The sequence below is a fragment of the Cherax quadricarinatus genome, chromosome 1 (genome assembly GCF_038502225.1).
Source record: "Cherax quadricarinatus isolate ZL_2023a chromosome 1, ASM3850222v1, whole genome shotgun sequence".
Lineage (NCBI taxonomy): Eukaryota > Metazoa > Arthropoda > Malacostraca > Decapoda > Parastacidae > Cherax > Cherax quadricarinatus.
The window spans coordinates 17,177,014-17,196,819 of NC_091292.1; the positions used below are offsets into that span (position 1 = coordinate 17,177,014).

At 46.1% G+C, this 19,806-nt stretch overlaps 1 protein-coding gene across 3 annotated transcripts in view; it reads left to right on the plus strand.

Moving 5' to 3' along the window:
* The window catches only part of LOC128684950 (murinoglobulin-1), a 206,200-nt gene that overhangs the window by 184,519 nt on the left and 1,875 nt on the right, over positions 1-19,806 (plus strand). For 2 of the 3 annotated variants that reach the window (XM_070099615.1, XM_070099663.1), the window contains exon 26: positions 1,764-2,165. The exons of the other annotated variant lie outside the window; for it this stretch is intronic. In XM_070099615.1, the coding sequence (XP_069955716.1) occupies positions 1,764-2,165 (402 nt within the window). The remainder of the gene's footprint in view (positions 1-1,763; positions 2,166-19,806) is intronic. 3 annotated transcript variants of the gene reach the window in all.

Sequence of the window (19,806 nt, forward strand, 5' to 3'; positions counted from 1 at the left end):
TACTCCTTTGCTTTTTGTTTTTAAGAAAAAAAAAGAAAGAAGAAAAGAAAACAAAAATAAAAAAAAGAATAAAAAAAAGGGGGGAGCAGGGAGGAATAGTTCCCAGGAGGAATGAAAGGGCCGGAAATCCCCCTCCGCGCCCAAGAGGACCTCAACACCGCTAGTAGCGCAGATGCAGCATGGAACCCGTGCCATACCCTACCCTTCATGCCAGTAAACCAGCAATCCGGGATAGCAACCTCACATCTGCCGAGCTACCTCGGTGGACAAAAGAGAGGGCGGCCGGATATCCGCCACAAAGCATACCTCCTTCAGCCACCACCCCCGGAATCCGAAAGTTGGCTTCCAGAGATACACCCGTTGCCCAAAAGACACCCAAAGCTACTCCGGGATACCGGAGAGGGATCGGGACATCCCCAGGCAATCCAGATTCCACGGCAAACTACGCCACCACCAAGAACCTCAACGGAATGGGATGGACCCCAGTGTCCTTTCCCCTACCGAGGAACTAGCGCGCCTGTGGGAGAAATCCCTAAGGCCAAAAAGAGGAAGGGCAAAAGGGAGGGGTGAGGAGGAGGAGGAGGAATGGAAAAAGGGGAGGATGGGATAGGGGAGGGGAGAATGGGGGGTAATTAGGTTCGGTCTGAGGAAGAAGACCGACAGGGCTAATTCCTCAGACCAAGAGCCTCTTCACCATGCCAATGAGCCCCCCTTGAAGAGGTCATTATAATCAAGAGGAAGAGCTCAACCTGTAGGATTATGCAGCACCTGTGGGGGAGATGCAGAAGGTATTCAGGCTTAATTCTGAGAACTGGAGCACAGATCCAATTCCCTAGATCAAAAGTCCCTCAGCAACGTCAAGGAACCTTCCTCGAGGGGAACATATTCAGACTAAATTGAGGGAACTGGTGGAGATACAGTTCCCTACATCAATTATAATTAAAGAGAAGCGCTAAACCTACAAGGGTCATACAGAGCTCCCTAGATCAAGACTCCATCACCAGCATCAAGGAACTCCTTTGAGGGGAAAGTGTGTAATAAATCGGTTGCTGTCAAAGAGGAAGTGTCAAAAGTGGTGATGTCAGCAAGGGGGTGGGGGTGGGGGGTAACATAAAGTAAAGGTGAAGGTAAATTCTGTATTCTCACTGATAGACTGGTCAGTCAACAGTATATGGCAAACTGAAATTGGACAAGGAATTGGAACATAGGTCCAATTCCTTTGGTCAAGAGAACCCTCACAACATCAAGGAACCTTGCATTCAAAATTCATGAACATGTAGATTCCCTCACAAAAATCTGATATATTTACTTTATCACCCTATTACAGCAAGTGGTGTACAGTGCCAAAGTGTTTGCCAAAGAGAAGTTGCCTTTTGAAGTGACTAAAGACAGTAATTATTATCAAAACTAGGCACTAAACACTAAGACAGTATAGGTGGCCTGGTGGCTAAAGCTCCTGCTTCACACACGGAGGGTCCGGGTTCGATTCCCGGCGGGTGGAAACATTTCGATGCGTTTCCTTACACCTGTCGTCTTGTTCACCTAGCAGCAAATAGGTACCTGGGTGTTAGTCGACTGGTGTGGGTCGCATCCTGGGGGACAAGATTAAGGACCCCAATGGAAATAAGTTAGTCCTCGATGATGCACTGACTTTCTTGGGTTATCCTGGGTGGCTAACCCTCTGGGGTTAAAAATCCAAAGAAAATATTAGTGTTGAGAGTGTATTTCATAGTTATTAATGAGCAAAATAACTTTTCTTATAGTCTGTTATCAGGTACAATGTTCCTGAGCCTGAAGCAAGCGACGCCTTCAAGCTAACAGTCAACACACACACAGAACCTGACAAGAACTGCATCACAAAGCGTATTAAAGCTTGCGCCACTTACCTACTTCCTGATGGCAAGTCTAACATGGCCGTCATGGAGGTCAAACTCGTCTCTGGCTATGTACCTGAAAAACTGGACCTTAAACAAATCACAAGAGATGTAACTGCCATAAAAAAGTATGAAGTGGACGGCAGCAAAGTGGCCTTTTACATTGATGAGCTGACACCAACAGAAGTGTGTGCAAGCTTCCGTATCCTGCGGGAAGTGGATGTAGAGCATACCAAGCCAGGAACTATTGTGCTCTATGACTACTATCAGCCAGAGTTCTCTGTTGATGAGGTACGTATGCTCTCAAACTAATATTTAATGTTATCGTGATTATGGAAGAGCGCTAAACCAGTTGGGATTGTACAGTGCCTGTGTGTATGTGGGGGGGGGGGATTCAGGCAATTGGAGCGCAGATCTAATTCCGTAGATCATGAGCCCCTCACTGGCATCAAGGAACCTCTCTTGAGGGGTGGTAACATGAGCATACCTCAAAGAGAATGAATACGAAAGGGTTTATGTATGCAACATTTAAATAGAGGAAATTATAATCATAGCTAAGCACTAAACCATAAGGATCATACTGCACTGCAGGGTAGGGTGTGCTAATGTATGATCTGAAACTAGCAAGGTGGAGAGTATAATGGAGATAGAGTTAGTAAGAGCGGTGAGGAGTGTGAAAGGAACTATAATCAAAAGCTTGTGTAATATTATTATAATAAAAAAGAAATGCTAAACCTACAAGGGTCATACAGTGCCGCTGGGCAGGGAAGGATGCAGGGGTATTTGGGTAACGAGAGAGAGAAGGATGATTATTAGGTCATGGAGTGCAGAGACTGAGGTAGAAAGAGCAGTGAGGGGTATGAGAGGCATCATCATCAGAGCTCATGCAGTAAATCATATGCTGTCAAAAAAGTCAACAAGAGTCTGAGTTAAAGGAGGGTCCATCAGCAAGAAGGGAAGGTAAAGTAAGGGTAGTAGAGCAGTGACGATGTTGGATGTAAATTCTGCATGCTCACTGATAGTGGACAGTCCAACAAAATGTAGCTAATAGAAACTGGAACCTGACAATTCTCAGAATGGAACAGGGCGCCTCTCCATGAGATACCCTTGAGTAAGAAGTATGTAGCCGATGCCAAGATGGGAGAGAGTCGTCCCCCAACCTCGACACTGACTGTAATTATTATTATTACAATCAAGGGGGAAGCGCTAAACCCGGAGGATTATACAGCGCCTGGGGGGGGGGGGATGTGGAAGGCATTCAGGCTTAATTTGGGGAACTGGAGCACAGATCCAATTCCCTAAATCAAGAGCCCCTCACCAACATCAAGGAACCTTCCTTGAGGGGACACTGACTGTAAGACTGCCAGAAATCTACATACGATTAAAAGAATGTAGTTTATTATAGAGCAGATCAGACCAACTTTGTTGCCAACTGGTGCAAAGGTGGGTAGCAATTACAGCAAAATAGTCTGTGAATGGAACAACTTACATGAAACTGGTAGGTCATGTACTGCTGACTGCACAGCAGTGTCTGCCTGTTCATTGCCCTGTATGTCAGTGTGACCAGGAACCCAACAAAAAACAATATCTTTGTCCTTGCTAGAGATACTGCATAACCAGAGTTGGATAAGAAGAACCAGGGGATGAGGTGTATCAAATTTTCGTATAGCCTGTAAAGCAGTAAGGGAATCTTAAACGACCAAAAATGGTGACACAGGCATAGATGCAATATAAACCATACCCCCGGCCGGGATTGAACCCGCAGTCATAGTCTCAAAACTCCAGCCCGCGGGTTCAATCCCGGCCGGGGGTATGGTTTGTTTGCAATCGTGTCATTACGATTTCTTGAGTCATAGATGCAATATGGATAAGTGCTACGAGAATGACATTCAATTCAGCCTTAAAAATGCTAGCCTGGGATAATAAATGTCCTTGCACAATGCTGTCTGGAAATGCTGCTGCGAATCCGACACCATCAGAAGACTTGGAACTATCCTGTACACTGTGATGGCATGAGAATGAGATCAGAAGTGGTTAAGAAAAAGAGCGAGAAGCCACCGTAGGCAGTTGGGCTTTCGCACATGGCGGTGGGAAAGAACAGACATGAACCATTGGATTATTATAATAAAAAAGAAGCGCTAAGCCACAAGGGCTATACAGCAGATGAACCGTTGGAACTTTCCAAGGGTAGGGTTGCCATAATCGAGTTTCGATAAAATTAGGCCTGAATGTAGTCAGGGGAGAGTCCTACGATCAACTCCCCATGAAAGATAAGCAAGGGTTTAAAGGAGGCTCAGTCAGCTATGACAAATTGCCTTCAGAGAGGTAATGTAAGGTTTCCAGGATAACCTACGGTCATACACAAGGCCGAGAAACCTGACTATCACGTTCTGGTTTACGCGAGCCATATAGGTACAATGTATGATCAGACAATAGAACATCTAATGAAAGTAATTCAGCGAGTTTTGGTACTAGAAAATTTAAACCCACGAGTAGTGGCCCAATTGGAAACACAGTTGGCCGCATGCTGCAGAGAAACCGCAGTGAGGTGACAGCACCTGCACAAACTATGGTGAAATTATCAACGTAGAGTGAGGGCCAAATATTGGATGGAAGAACAGAGGCCAGATCATTTATAGTAAGGAGAAAAAGTGTTGTATTCAAAATATACCCTTGGGGGACACCTTCAGCTGACAAAGTCCGGGGAAAGCATATTATTAACCCAAACATGGAAGTGTCTTTCAGTTAAGGTCTGAAGGAAAAATGGTAGATTGCCTCAGAAGCTTAAGGAGTGGGCCTGGGCCAAGATTATATACCTCCAAGTTGTCATATGCCTTCTCAAGGTTAAAAAAAAAAAAAAAAAAAAGATGGCGTTAACTGAATGGTTATTGGCAAAGGCATGATGGACCTATGTATCTATGCATAGTAAGGAGTCATTGGTAGAATGGCCCTTGTGAAAGCCATATTGACTAGTGGAGAGACTTGTGTGCACACCTAAATGCCACATCAAAAGTCTATTTACCAGTAGTTCCATTACCTTGCAAACTGCACTGGTAAGAGCAATAGGACGATAGTGGGAGGAGTGGGAGGCATCATGTCTCGTAGTACTATGGCAAATTTCCACAGCTGGGTAAGAACTTGTGACCAAATAAAATTAGTCATAGAGGACTGCAAGGGCTGACTGATGTAAATGCTGCAGCATCTGAATATGAATGCCATCAGGCCCAGCTGCCGATGATCAGCAAGCTGAGTGTGTTGCCTCCAGTTCCAGAAGTGTAAATGGCACATTATAAGATTCTTCTCTGACGGAAGAAAAGTTTAAGGGCTCTAACTCTCTGGCAGACATTGAGGAATGAAATGAAGGGCATAATTGAAGCCCCTGAGAGATACAGACAAGATGATTACCAATTTAGGTGGCAATGTCAAGAGGGTTTGCGATATAAACACCAGCAACTCGAAGAACAGGAGCCTGGTCAGGAGTATTTACCACTCAGTTTCCGTACTTTTTTTCCAGACTGCATTCATAGGGGAAGCAAAGGTGATGGTTGAAACAATCTTGTCAGCATGTTTAACATCACGGATGACATGGCAAACGACCGCACCCTTCTGCTTAAAATCAAGGACTCTCTCTGTGGTTCTATTGTACTGGTAACTGCCCCATGTAGCGCATTTCAAACATACTGCCCGAGCACAAACAGGATACCACCAAGGCAGGCACTTCTGAGAATGCCTGCTGGAGGTTTGGGGTATAGAATGTGAAGCTGTGGTTAAAACAGGTCGAGGTGTAAAAGCTCATCAATGGAGAATGAAGGAGGAGCCACACTAAAAGCAGTTAGATGCGAGTAAAGGTCCCAATTTACTCAGTCAAATTGCCAGCATGGGCTACAGGGTGGTGGAGAATGTGTAGTAGTAAGAATGATTGGAAAATGATCGCTGTCATGTAAGTCTGGGAGGACAGACCAAGTGAAGTCTAGTGCACTGGAGGAAGAGCAGAGAGAGATCGATGGGAGAGAATGAGCACGAGAATCAAAATGGGTGGGAGAACCCATATTTAAAACATGGAGGGGGGAGAAGCGAGAAAAGCCTCCAACTGTATGCCACAGGAGTCACAGTGGGACCCCCCCAGGAAATGGTGGGCATTAAAATCACCAAGTAACAGAGGTGGTGACAGTAAGGAAGAAAACCAGAAATGCAACATCTGGGATAGATAAGGCCCAAGGAGGAGAGAGATACAAAGAACAGACTATATACCACTTCAAGAGGATATGGGCTGCAGTGTAATACCGATGGTATGGAATACCGGTGCGAATACTGGTGCTACTGGTGCGTATAAATGCACTTTCATTAAAGGTTCCATCGGGAAAAGGAGCTGAGGAATATAATAAATCATAACGAGATGGGATGGAGAACAGTGGAGCATAATTTGGGTTCTTGTAAACAAACACAAATGGGAAAACTGGGGGAGCAACACTTGGAGCTCACCCTGGTTACCTCTGAGGCCATGTATATTCCACTGTAAATACGCCATGATTTGCAAAGAGAAAGATAAAATAAAACTGAAGGTGGAGGTATCTACAGACTAGTAGGGTTAGAAAAGTCCACACGTGGAGGTAGCTGAAGACTTAAGCAGCGAAGAAAGGAGTCTGAAGAAAGGAGTTGTGCAGACAGAGAAGAATTAAGAGGTGGAACAGATGTATCACAACGGAGAAGAATTAAGAGGTGGAACAGATGTATCGGTCTAGTCTCTTCAGTATATTCCCAGATAACTTCAAGTGTTTCTGAGGACAAGGACATTGTGTGTGGTACAGTATTTAAAATGGAAGGAGGGTGAGTAAAGATCGGAGAGACTATGGACTGTACCAAAGTAGGGGGAACACAAAAGGGTAGAGGGAACTAGAGAAGCTTGGAAGGGGACATTTGGAGAAGTGACCTGGGAGGGGGCAGAAGAGGAAGAAACTTGGGAAAGGACATGGGAAGAAGGTATTGTACAAGGAGGAGGAACCTTCACACTCTTAACACAGCCAGTTAGAGGTGAAGAACCTGGTACAGAGACTGGGAAGGAAAAATGAGCAGGTTGCAGAAGGGAAGGAGGGGTAAAATGAGATTTTAACAATAGGGATGTTTTGGACTTCAGAGAAGGAGAGGGGCGATGGGGAGTAGGTGTTGTATGAGGTCTCAAACTTGCCAGTGAGAAGAGGAAGAGGTGAGAACAGGTGGTGGTGCCGAGGTGGGGACCTCTGAGCCCAGGACAGCAGAATTAGATGGGGCTGACCACAGAGGAGGCTGCAGAAGTTAGGACCCCAGAGGGGGAACATTTAGTAACTCTATTATAATCAAAAAAGTGCTAAGCCACAAGGGCTATACAGTGCTGATTTTTAGTAACTGGAGAATAAGAGATATGGGGAAGTTTCCCTTGGAGGTGTAGATGAGAGTGCCATAGCACATGGGAGCAACAGATTTCACACTCATTTAAGTAAACTTGGCAATGGCGAGTCTGTGATGGGCGAGCCTCATGGCAAGAGGAAGGTAGACTACAAGACACATTGGTATGGTTGTTGGCACCACAGACTGGGCATTATTATAATCCTCTTCAGGGGGGGCTCCTTGTTGTGGTGAAGAGGCTCTTGGTCTGAGGAATTAGACCTGTCGGTCTCCTTCCTCAGATCAAACCTAATTACCCCCCAATCCCCCCTCCCTATCCCCTTTTTCCTTTCCTCCTCCTCCTCCTCCCCACCCCTCCCTTTTGCCCTTCCTCTTTTTGGCCTTTGGAATTTCTCCCACAGGCGCGCTAGTTCTTAGGTAGGGGAAAGGATACCAGGGTCCATCCCATTCCATTGAGGTTCTTGGCAGTGGCGTAGTTTGCCTTGGATCCCTCACCGTATCCTGGAGTAGCTTTGGGTGTCTTTTGGGTGAAGGGTGTATCTGGAAGCCACCTTTCGGATTCCAGGGGTGGTTGCCGAAGGAGGTATGCTTTGTGGCGGATATCCGGCCGCCCTCTCTTTTGGCCACCAAGGTAGCTCCGCAGATGTGAGGTTGCTATCCAGGATTGCTGGTTTACTGGCATGAAGGGTAGGGTATGGCATGGGTTCCATGCTGCATCTGTGCTACTAGTGGTGCTGAGGTCCTCTTGGGCGTAAAGGGAGATTTCTGGCCCTTTCATTCCTCCTGGAAAATATTCCTCCCCGCTCCCCCCTTTTTTTATTCTCTTATTTTTATTTTATTTTCTTTTCTTTTTTTTTTCTTAAAAACAAAAAGCAAAGGAGTAACCTAACCATGGAGAACCCAATCCATGAACCCACTACCCCTGGGCCCCTTCTTGATACCACACCCCATTCTGACCCTGCCTTGTTTCTAGACCACTCTTCGGACACTCCTGATGCCCCTGTACCTCTTGCTGGTGCTGTTTCCTCACCCGCTTCAGGTACCGGGGCTTCGACTGACTCCTTCCATTTGTCTGACCCCTGCTCTCCTTTGACTATGCTTCCAGTCTAAGGTATGGCAATTTTCGAATCGCCAGCCTGTTTCACGCCAGACCAACTCCGGTCCTACTCCTAAACGCCAAGGCCAATCTCCTGATGATGCTCCTTCGTTACCTTTCCATTCTACTCGGAAAAGACGGACAGGTTATGCACTCCCTCTCCACGCTCAGTTTCGGACCACACAATGGACTAAATTCTTTACTTTAAGACAGACTTCTTCTGCCTATCTTTCTGACCATAGTATTGGCAGAGCGCTCCTGCGTCATGTTGGTAGAGATATTTCATTTCATGCTCTCAAGAGCGGTACGCGCTCACTGTCCAGAATACTACCCAAGCTCATGATCCTTCTCTCCTTTCGAATATCGATACTACTCCTATCACTATTGAAAAACATCTTTCTCTCAAATCTTGTAGTGGTACTGTCATTCTGCCCCATACCATAGTCCAACAGAATTTCCAGTCATGTGGCAATGACATTCTTGAACAGCTGGAACTCCAGGATCTCCCAATCCTCAAAGTAGACACTTATGTCCTTCCTCCCCGTGGGCGGAGACGTTACCCTTGCAATGTGGCTCGATTAACTTTTTACAGCTGAGAACTCCCATCCTCTGTATATGTCGCGGGACATCGTTACAAGTTCGAAAGGTGATACCTACACCGCAACAGTGTAGATATTGCTGGCGTTTTGGTCACCCAGCGAAATATTGCAGATCTATAGCCAAATGCCCAGTCTGTGGTGCCGACAACCATTCTAATACATCTTGCAGTGTTGTTAGGTAAGACACATATGCAACAGTTAGGTATCTTTATTTCGAAACGTTTCGCCTACACAGTAGGCTTCTTCAGTCGAGTACAAAAAGTTGATAGAAGCAGAAGAGACTTTAAGACGATGTAATCTGTCCATCACCCTTAAAGTTTTGAGGTGGTCAGTCCCTCAGTCTGGAGAAGAGCATTGTTCCGTAGTCTGAAACAATATGGAGTTGAAGTGACAGGATGGAGCCTTATACAGCGCCAGGAGGTGAGACATAGGTCACTTTGGGAGGGTATCTTGGTACAGACCTGAAATCAACTTCGACAACCTCTACTGGTGAGAACGGCTGGATTTGAGAGGGACCTGACCTCCCAAAGTGACCTACCTCTCACCTCCTGGCGCTATATAAGGCTCCATCCTGTCACTTCAACTCCATACTGTTTCAGACTATGGAACAGTGCTCTTCTCCAGACTGAGGGACTGACCACCTCAAAACTTTAAGGGTGATGGACTGATTACATCGTCTTAGTCTCTTCTGCTTCTATCAACTTTTCTGTACTCGACTGAAGAAGCCTACTGTGTAGGCGAAACATTTCGAAACAAAGATACCTAACTGTTGCATGTGTGTCTTACCTAACAACCTGTCGGTATTTTATACCATTTTAATGTTCACAACTTGCAGTGAACCTCCATCTTGCCTTAATTGTAATGAAGCTCACCCTTCGTACTCCCGCTGTTGCCAGGTCTACTTAAATGAACGTGAAATCCACTACCTCAAAGAGGCAGAAGGTCTCCCTTATGCTATGGCAGTTACTCATCTCTGCCTCCAAGGGAGACTACCCCGTGTTTCTTATTCTCGTGTTTCAAAACGTCCCCCCACTTCTGGGGTCCCATCTTCTGCAGCCTCCTCTGTTGTTACCCCTCCCATAGCCACTCCCACATCTAATCCTTTTGCTGTCCTTGGCTCTGACATCCCCACTACAACTCAAGTCTGTTCTCACATCTTCGCATCGTTCCTCACAAGCCCCAGTATTGACAAGACCTCGAACGACACCTTATACCAATCGCCCCTCTACTTCTCAGAAGTCCAAAAAATCCACATTGCTCAAATCTTCTTTGCCCCTTCCTTCCCTTCTTCCACCTCCACACTTTACCTTTCCAGTCTCAGAGCCTAGTTCTTCCCCTCTCTCTGGCTCTATTACAAGTGTGGAGATTCACCCTCCTCCTCGTACTATGCCTTCCACCCCCGTCCCCTCCCAAGTTTCTCCCTCTTCTGCCACCTCCCAGGTTTCTGCCTCTTCTGTCCCCCCCCCCACACTTCATCTCCAGTCCCCTAAACTGTTTCGCCCCCCTCTACTTTGGTACAGTCCATTACTGTCCCAATCTTTACTCGCCCTCCTCCTTCTACCTCCAATATGGTCTCCCATACATCTTCGAATTCAGAAACACTTGAAGCCATTTCAGAATATATTGCAGAGACTAAACCTTCAATGGACACTGATTCACTTCCTGTTCCTTCTCTTCCCTCTCCTCCATCTTCACAACTCCATTCTTCGCAACGCTCCATTCCATCGCTGCTTGAACGTCTTCCAATGCCACCACAGGTTGACTTTTCTAACCCCTCTAGTCCGTAGGTGCCCTTCCCTACGGATTCCTGGTATTTTCTTCATCGCCAATCATGGCCTATTTACAGTGGAATATCCGCGGCCTCAGGGGTAATCGGGGTGAGCTTCAGATGTTGCTTTCCAGGTTTTCCCGTTGGTGCTTGCTTACAAGAACCAAAATTACACTAAGCTGTTGTCCAACCTATCTCAGGCTATATTATTATTATAATCAAAAAGAAGCGCTAAGCCACAAGGGCTATACAGCATCTCAGGCTATAATTTATTGTATTCTTCGGATCCTTTCTCAGATGGGACCTTTAATGAAAGTGCCCTTCTTCTACGTAATGATATTCCATTACTGTCAACTATTTGTCCATAACTCGCTGCATTACACTGCAGCCCGTATCCACTTGATTAAGTGGTTTACAATATGTTCTTTATCTCTCTCTCCTCGAGCATTTTCTATCCCAGACTTTGCCTTTCTTGTTTCATCCTTACCACCACCACTTCTGTTACTTGGCGATTTTAATGTCCACCATTTCTTCTGGGGGATGTCTCATTGTGACTTATGTGGCATCCAGTTGGAGGCTTTTCTCGCCTCTTACCCCCTCCATGTTTTAAATACGGGTACTCCCACCCATTTTGATCCTCGTACTCATACTCTCTCTTGCATCGATCTATCAGTCTGCTCTTCCTCCACTGCACTAGACTTCACCTGGTCTGTTCTACCAGACTTACATGACAGCGATCATTTTCCAATCATTCTTACTTCTTCATATTCACCACCTTTCCGTAGCCCTCGCCGGCAATTTGATTGGGCAAATTGGGACCTTTACTCGCAACTCACTGCTTTTAGTGAGGTTCCTTCTTCATCCTCCATTGATGAGCTCCTACACCTCTTCTCGACGTCAGTTCATACCGCAGCTTCTCATTATATACCCCAAACCTCAGGCAAGCATTCTCAGAAGTGTGTGCCTTGGTGGACTCCTGCTTGTGCTCGTGCAGTACTTTGAAACGCACTGCATGGGGCAGGTACCAATACAATAGAACCAATGAGAGACTTCTTGATTTTAAGCAGAAGTGTTCGATCCATCGCCCTGTCATCAGTGATGCTAAACGCACTTGCTGCCGAGATTATGTTTCCACCATCACCTCTGCTTCCTCTATGAGTGCAGTCTGGAAAAAAGTGAGGAAATTGAGTGGTAAATACTCTCCTGACCCGGGTCCTGTTCTACGGGTCGCTGGTATTGATGTAGCAAACCCTCTTGACGTTGCCATTGAAATTGGTACTCATCTGGTCCATATTTCTGGGGGGCTCCATCTATGCCCCTCGTTTCTTTCCTCAAAGTCTGCCAGAGTTAGTACCCTTGGACTTTTCTTCTCTCAAAGAACAGTATAATGTGCCTTTTACACTTCAGGAACTGGAGGCAACACTCTCAGCTTGCCGATCATCGGCAGCTGGGCCTGACAACATTCATATTCGTATGTTACAACATTTACATCAGTCAGCCCTTGTAGTCCTCTTACACCTCTTCAATCTTATTTGGGCACAAGGAGTTCTTCCCCAGCTGTGGAAATCTGCCATTGTTCTCCCTTTCCGCAAGCCGGGTACTGCAGGACATGATGCCTCCCACTATCGTCCCATCGCTCTTACTAGTGCAGTTTGCGAAGTGATGGAACGTCTGGCAAATCGCTGTTTAATATGGTATTTGGAGACACACAACAGTCTCTCTGCTAGTCAACATGGCTTTCGTAAGGGCCGTTCTTCCATAGACCCCTTACTACGCTTGGATACGTATGTTCGTAATGCCTTTCCAAATAATCACTCGGTTATTGCCATGTCTTTTGACCTTGAGAATGCATATGACACAACTTGGAGGTATAATAATTTAGCCCAAGCCCACTCCTTAGGCCTCCAAGGCAATCTACCATCCTTCCTTAAGAACTTTTTAACTGACAGACACTTCCGTGTTCGAGTCAATAATGTGCTTTCCCCGGACTTTGTCCAAGCTGAAGGTGTCCCTCAGGGATGTGTTCTGAGCACAACACTTTTTCTCCTTGCTATAAATGATTTGGCCTCTGCTCTTCCACCCATTATTTGGTCATCACTATGTTGATGACTTCGTTATTGCTTGTGCAGGCACTGTCTGTCATCTCATTGCAGTTTCTCTCCATTCGGTCAACCGTGTTTCCACTTGGGCCACCACACATGCGTTTAAATTTTCCAGTACCAAAACTCACCAAATTACTTTCATTAGATGCTCTGTCATCTCCGATCATCCTTTGTATCTCTATGGCTCCCGTATCCCCGAACGTGATACAGCCAGGTTTCTAGGCCTTCTCTTGGACTGTAGGTTATCCTGGAAATCTCACATTACCTCTCTGAAGGCAACTTGTCACAGCTGGCTAAACCTTCTTAAAACCCTTGCTCATCTTTCCTGGGGAGCTGATCGTTGAACTCTGCTTCGCCTACATTCAGCCCTCGTTTTATCTAAACTCGATTATGGTGACCAGATTTATTCAGCGGCCTCTCCTGCTACTCTCTCTACCCTTAACCCCATCCATCACCAAGTATTATGTTTATGCCTTGGTGCTTTTCGCTCTTCCCGTTGAGAGCCTCTATGCAGAAGCGAATGTTCCATCCTTGTCTGACTGCAGTGATGCCCAGTGCCTTCGCTACTATGTACGCTCTCACGATCTCCACAATCCTTCCATTTATAGAATGGTCACCGATATTAGTAGACATTCTTTATTTCTTCGCCGCCCCTGTTCTCTTCGCCTACATTCGCTCGTCTTCCCTTCAGTTACCACCTTTATATGTTCATGTAGCATCACACTTTTCCCTACCCTCCTGGGAAGTTCCAGCTGTTCGGGTCTGTTCTTTCTCACTCCCTTGCTCGAAAGCCCAACTGCCTTCAGTGGCTTCCCACTCTTTTTCTTGATCACTTCCACTCTCATTCTCATGCCATCGCTGTGTACACAGATGACAGTCTTCAGACGGTGTCAGATTCGCAGCAGTGTTTCTGGACAGCGTCGTGCGAGGGCATTTACTATCTTCGGCTAGCATTTTTACTACTGAATTGTATGCCATTCTTGCAGCACTTATTCATATCACATCTATGCCTGTGTCATTTGTGGTAGTCTTTGACTCCCTTAGTGCTCTACAGGCTATACGAAAATTTGATACATCTCACCCCCTAGTTCTCCGTATCCAACTTTGGCTACGCCGTATCTCTACCAAGCATAAAGATATTGTTTTTTGTTGGGTCCCTGGTCATGTCGATGTACAGGGCAATGAACAGGCAGACACTGCTGTACAGGGCAATGAACAGGCAGACACTGCTGAGCGGTCAGCAGTACATGACCTACCAATTTCCTATAGAGGTGTTCCATTTCTGGACTATTTTGCTGCAATAGCTACCCACCTTCACACCCGTTGGCAACAACGTTGGTCAATTCGGCTCGGTAACACACTTCATTCTATTAAACCGAGCATAGGTTACTGGCCGTCTTCTTGTCATCAGTGCCGAGGTTGGTAGACCACTCTTCCGCCTTCGCATTGGCCACACTCGTCTTACTCATGGGTATCTCATGGAGAGAGACCCTGTTCCTCTCTTTGAGCAGTGTCAAGTTCCAGTATCGATTAGCCACATTCTGTTAGACTGCCCTCTCTCTCAACGAGCACACAGAATTTACCTCCGTCGTCGTCTTCGTTCTACTACTCCCTCCTTTACCTTCCCTTCTTGCTGATGGACCCTTCTTTAATCCTGACTCTCATTGACTTCTTGACAACGACCGATTTACTCCACAAGCTCTGATGATACCTTTCGCACTCCCCTCAAACCCTTTCTAGTTCAGTCTCTTGCTGCCCTTTACCCTTTCACCATCCACTGCCCTGCTGTTATCCATAACCTATTACTCATCCATCTCCCTTTTGCCACCTGATGCCCTCCCTCCCTTCCTGCCATGCAGCGCTGTATAGCGCTTATTTTCGATAATTATAATCAAGGGGAAGCGCTAAATCCGTAGGATTATACAGTGCCTGGGAGGGAATGTGGAAGGCATTCATGCTTATTTGGGGAACTGGAGCACAGATCCAATTCCCTAAATCAAGAGCCCCTCATCAACATCAAGGAACCTTCCCTGAGGGGATTTGGCAACAGACCTGCAGTATTTTGCTGGATGACCAAAATGCCAGCAATTTCTACACTGTTGTGGTGTAAGGAACACCTTTCAAACTTGTGAACGATATCGCCCTATACAGAGGATGGAAGCTCACGGCAGTCAAAAGTTAAGGGTATCGTCTCCACCTGCTGGCAGGGAGGACATAAGTGTCTACTTTGAGGATTGGGGTCTTGGACTTCAAGCTATTCCAGAATGTCATCGCCACATCTGGGAATGGTGTTGGACAGTGGTATTGAGTAGAATGACAGTACCACTACAAGAATTGAGAATGAAGTTTCTCAATAGTTACAGGAATAGCATCAATAGTTGTAAGGAGAAAGTTGTAGGGAGAAGGATCATGAGTTTGATTAGCATTCTGGACAGTGATGATGGGTGAATCCCTCTTGAGAGCATGAAAGGATATATGTATCTCTACCAACATGGCATAGGAGTGCCTTGCCAATACTATGGTCAGATAGGCAGAAGAGGAAGTTGGTCAAAGAGTAAAAAACTTAGTCTTTTGTCTGAAACAACCACAAATAGTGACACAGGCATAGATGCAATACAGATAAGTGCTACAAGAATGGCATACAATTCAGCAGTAAAAATGCTAGCCGAGGGTAGTAAATGCCCTCGCAAGACGCTGTCCGGAAACAGTGCTGCGAATCCGACACCATCAGAAGACTTAGAGCCAAGCGATGGCATGAGAGCCGAAGTGGTCAAGAAGAAGAGAGCGGGAAGCTACCGTAGGCAGTTGGGCTTTTGTGCAAGGGAGTGAGAAAGAACAGACTCAAACAGCTGGAACTTCCCAGGGGGGGCAGGGAAAAGTGAGATGCAACATGAACATAGAAAAGTGGTAACTGAAGGGAAGACGGGCGAATGGAAGTGAAAAGGAGGGAGTAAACAGGGGCGATGGACAATATCTACTAACACCGGTGACTATTCTATATATGGAAGGGTTGTGAAGATCATGAGAGCGAACATAGTAGCGAAGGCAATGGGCATCACGGCGATTGGACAAGGATGGAATATTCGCTTCAGCATAGAGGCTCTCAACAGGGTAAGAGTGAAAAGCACCAAGGCATAAACTTAATCCCATCCATCACCAAAGATTAAGGCTAGAGAGAGTAGCAGGAGAGGCTGTTGAATAGATCTGGTCACCATAATCGAGTTTCGATAAAATGAGGGCTGAATGTAGGCGAAGGAGGGTTCAACGCTCAGCTCCCCATGAAAGATGAGCAAGAGTTTTAAGAAGGTTCACCTGGCTGTGACAAGTTGCCTTCAGAGAGGTAATGCGAGGTTTCCAGGATAACCTAAGGAAGACCTAGAAACCTTACTGTATCAATTTCAGGGATACGCGAGCCATAGAGGTACAAAGGATGATCAGAGATGACTGTTTAGTAAAAGTAATTTGGCAAGTTTTAGTAGTGGAAAATTTAAACCCATGCATGGTGGTCCAATGGGAAACATGGTTGACCACATGCTGGAGAAACTGTAATGAGGTGACAGTCAGCGCCTGCACAAGCAATAGCAAAGTTATCAACATAGAGGGATGACCAAATATTGGATGGAAGAGAGGCCAAATCATTTATAGCAAGGAGAAAAAGCATTGTGCTCAGAACACATCCCTGGGGGACACCTTCAGCTTGGACAAAGTCTGGGGACAGCATATTATTAACCCAAACATGGAAATGTCTGTCAGTTAAGAATTTCTTAAGGAAGGATGGTAGATTGCCTCTGAGGCCTAAGGAGTGGGCTTGGGCCAAAATATTATACCTCCAAGTTGTGTCATATGCCTTCTCCAGATGAAAAAATGTGGCAGTAATCAAGTGGTTATTTGCAAAGGCATTACGAACATATGCATCCAAGCGTAGTAAGGGGTCTATGGTAGAACGGCCCTTACGAAAGCCATATTGACTAGTGTAGAGACTGTTGTCTCTAAATACCACATTAAACGTCGATTTACCAGACGTTCCATCACTTTACAAACTGCACTAGCAAGAGCAATGGGATGATAGTGGGAGGCATCAAGTCCCATAGTACCCAGCTTGCAGAAAGGGAGAACAATGGCTGATTTCCACAGCTGGGGAAGAACTCTTTGTGACCAAATAAGATTGAAGAGGTGTTAGAGTACTACAAGGGCTGACTGATGTAAATGTTGTAACATCCAAATATGAATGCCATCAGGCCCAGCTGCCAATGATCAGCAAGCTGAGAGTATTGCCTCCAGTTCCCAAAGTGTAAAAGGCACATTATACTGCTCTTCTCTGAGAGAATTAAAGTCCAAGGGTACTAACTCTCTGGCAGACTTTGAGGAAAGAAACGAGGGGCATAGATGGAGCCCCCCAGAAATACGGACCAGATGAGTGCCAATTTCAATGGCAACGTCAAGAGGGGTTTGCTATATCAACACCAGCGAGCCGTAGAACAGGAGCCAGGTCAGGAGAGTATCACTCAGTTTCCTCACTTTTTTCCAGACTGCACTCAGAGGAAGCAGAGGCGATGGTGGAAACAACCTTGCTAGCAAGTGCGCTTAGCATCACGGATGACACAGCGAGCGATTGCATGCTTCTGCTTAAAATCAAGAAGTCTCATCGGTTGTATTGTACCAGTACCTGCATTTCAAACGTACTGCACCAGCAGGAGACCACCAAGGCACTCACTTTTCAGAATGCCTGCCTGAGGTTTGGGGCATAGAATAAGAAGCTGCTGTTAAAACTGATGTTGAGAAGAGGTGTAGGAGCTCATCAATGGAGGATGAAGAAGGAACCTCACTAAAAGCAGTGAGTAAAGGTCTCAATTTGCCAGCGAGAGCTACGGAAAGGTGGTGAACATAAAGAAGAATGATCGCCATCATGCAAGTCCTGTATAACAGACCAGGCGAAGTCTAGTGCAGTGGAGGAAGAGCAGACCGACAGATCGATGCAAGAGACTATGAGTACGAGGATCAAAATGGGTGGGAGTACCCGCATTTAAAACATGCAGGGGGCAAGAGGCGAGAAAAGCCTCCAACTGGATGCCACGCGAGTCACAGTAAGACCCCCCCCCCCGAGGAAATGGTGGGCATTAAAATCGCCAAGTAACAGAAGTGGCGGTGGTGGTAAGGATGAAAGAAGAAAGGCAAAATCTGAGATAGAAAATGCTCGAGATACAAAGAACATTGTAAACCACTTATTCAAGTGGATACGGGCTGCAGTATAATGCAGCGAGGTATGGACAAATAGTTGACAGCATGGAATATCATTGCGTAGAAGAAGGGCACTTTCATTAAAGGTCCGATCTGAGAAAGGATCCGAAGAATACAAATTATAGCCTAAGATAGGTTGGAAAACAGCCGAGTGTAATTTTGCTTCTTGTAAGCAAACAAACGGAAAAACCTGGAGAGCAACATCTGAAGCTCACTCGATTACCCGAGGCCGCGGATATTCCACTGTAAATAGGCCATGATTGGCAATGAGGAAAATACCAGGAATCCATAGGGAAGGTCACCTACAGACTAGAGGGGTTAGAAAAGTCAAAATGCAGTGGCACCGGAAGACGTTCAAGCAGCGAAGGAATGAAGCCTTGCGAAGAATGGAGTTGTGGAGATGGAGGAGACGGAAGAGAAGGAACAGGAGGTGGATCAGTGTCCATTGAAGGTTTAGTCTCTGCAATATATTCTGAAGGGACGATTCGTATAAGGTGTCATACGAGGTCTTGTTGATACTGAGGCTTGTGAGGAAGGACGCGAAGATGAGAGAAGAGACTGAGGTGTTGTAATAGGGACGTCAGATCCCAGGACGGCAAAAGAATTATACTGGAGTGGCTATGGGAGGGGTAACCACAGAGGATGGGACCCCAGAAGTGGGGGGGATGTTTTGAAACACGAGAAAAAGAAACACCGGGTAGTCTCCCTTGGAGGCGGAGATGAGAAACTGCCATAGCATAAGGGAGCCCTCCTGCCTCTTTGAGGCAAAGGATTTCACGCTCATTTAAGTAGACCTGGTAACGGCGAGCCTCATGACAATTAAGGCAAGAGGGAGGTCAACCGCAAGACATTAGAATGGTCGTCGGCACAACAGACTGGGCATTCAGCTATAGATCTGCAATATTTCGCTGGGTGACCGAAACGCCAGCAATTTCTACACTGTTGTGGTGTAGGTATCACCTTTCGAACTTGTAACCGATGTCTGGCAACAGAGGATGGGAGTTCACAGCTGTCAAAAGTTAATCAAGCCACATTGCAAGGGTATCGTCTCTGCCCGCGGGCAGGAAGGACATAAGTGTCTACTTTGAGGATTTGAAGATCCAGGAGTTCCAGCTGTTCAAGAATGTCATTGCCAAATGTCTGAAAATTCTATTGGACTATGGTATGGGGCAGAATGACAGTACCACTACAAGATTTGAGAGAAAGATGTTTTTCAATAGTCATAGCAGTAGTATCGATATATGAAAGGAAAGATCATGAGCTTGGATAGCATTCTAGACAGTGAGGATGCGCTGGAGAGCATGAAATGAAATCTCTACCAACATGGCGCAGGAGAGCTTTGCCAATACTATGGTTGGAAAGATAGGCAGTAGAAGTCGGTCTTAAAGAATTTAGTCCATTGTGCAGTCCGAAACAGTGTGTGTGGAGATGGAGTGCATGACGTGTCCGTCTTTTCCGAGTAGAATGGGAAGGTAACAAAGCAACATAATCAGGAGATTGTCGTTGGCGTTGAGAAGTGGGACCAGAGTTGGTCGGACATGGGACAGGCTGGCAATTTGAAAATTGCAGTACTGTAGAGGGAGGGGCCGGAAGCATAGTGAAAGGAGGGCGGAGGTCAGACAAATCAGAGAAGTCAGTTGAGACCCTGGTACCTGAAGCTGGTGATGAAACGGCACCAGCAAGAGGTACAGGGGCATCAGTTGTGTCCAAAGAGTGGTCAAAATACAAGGCAGGGTCAGAATGGGTG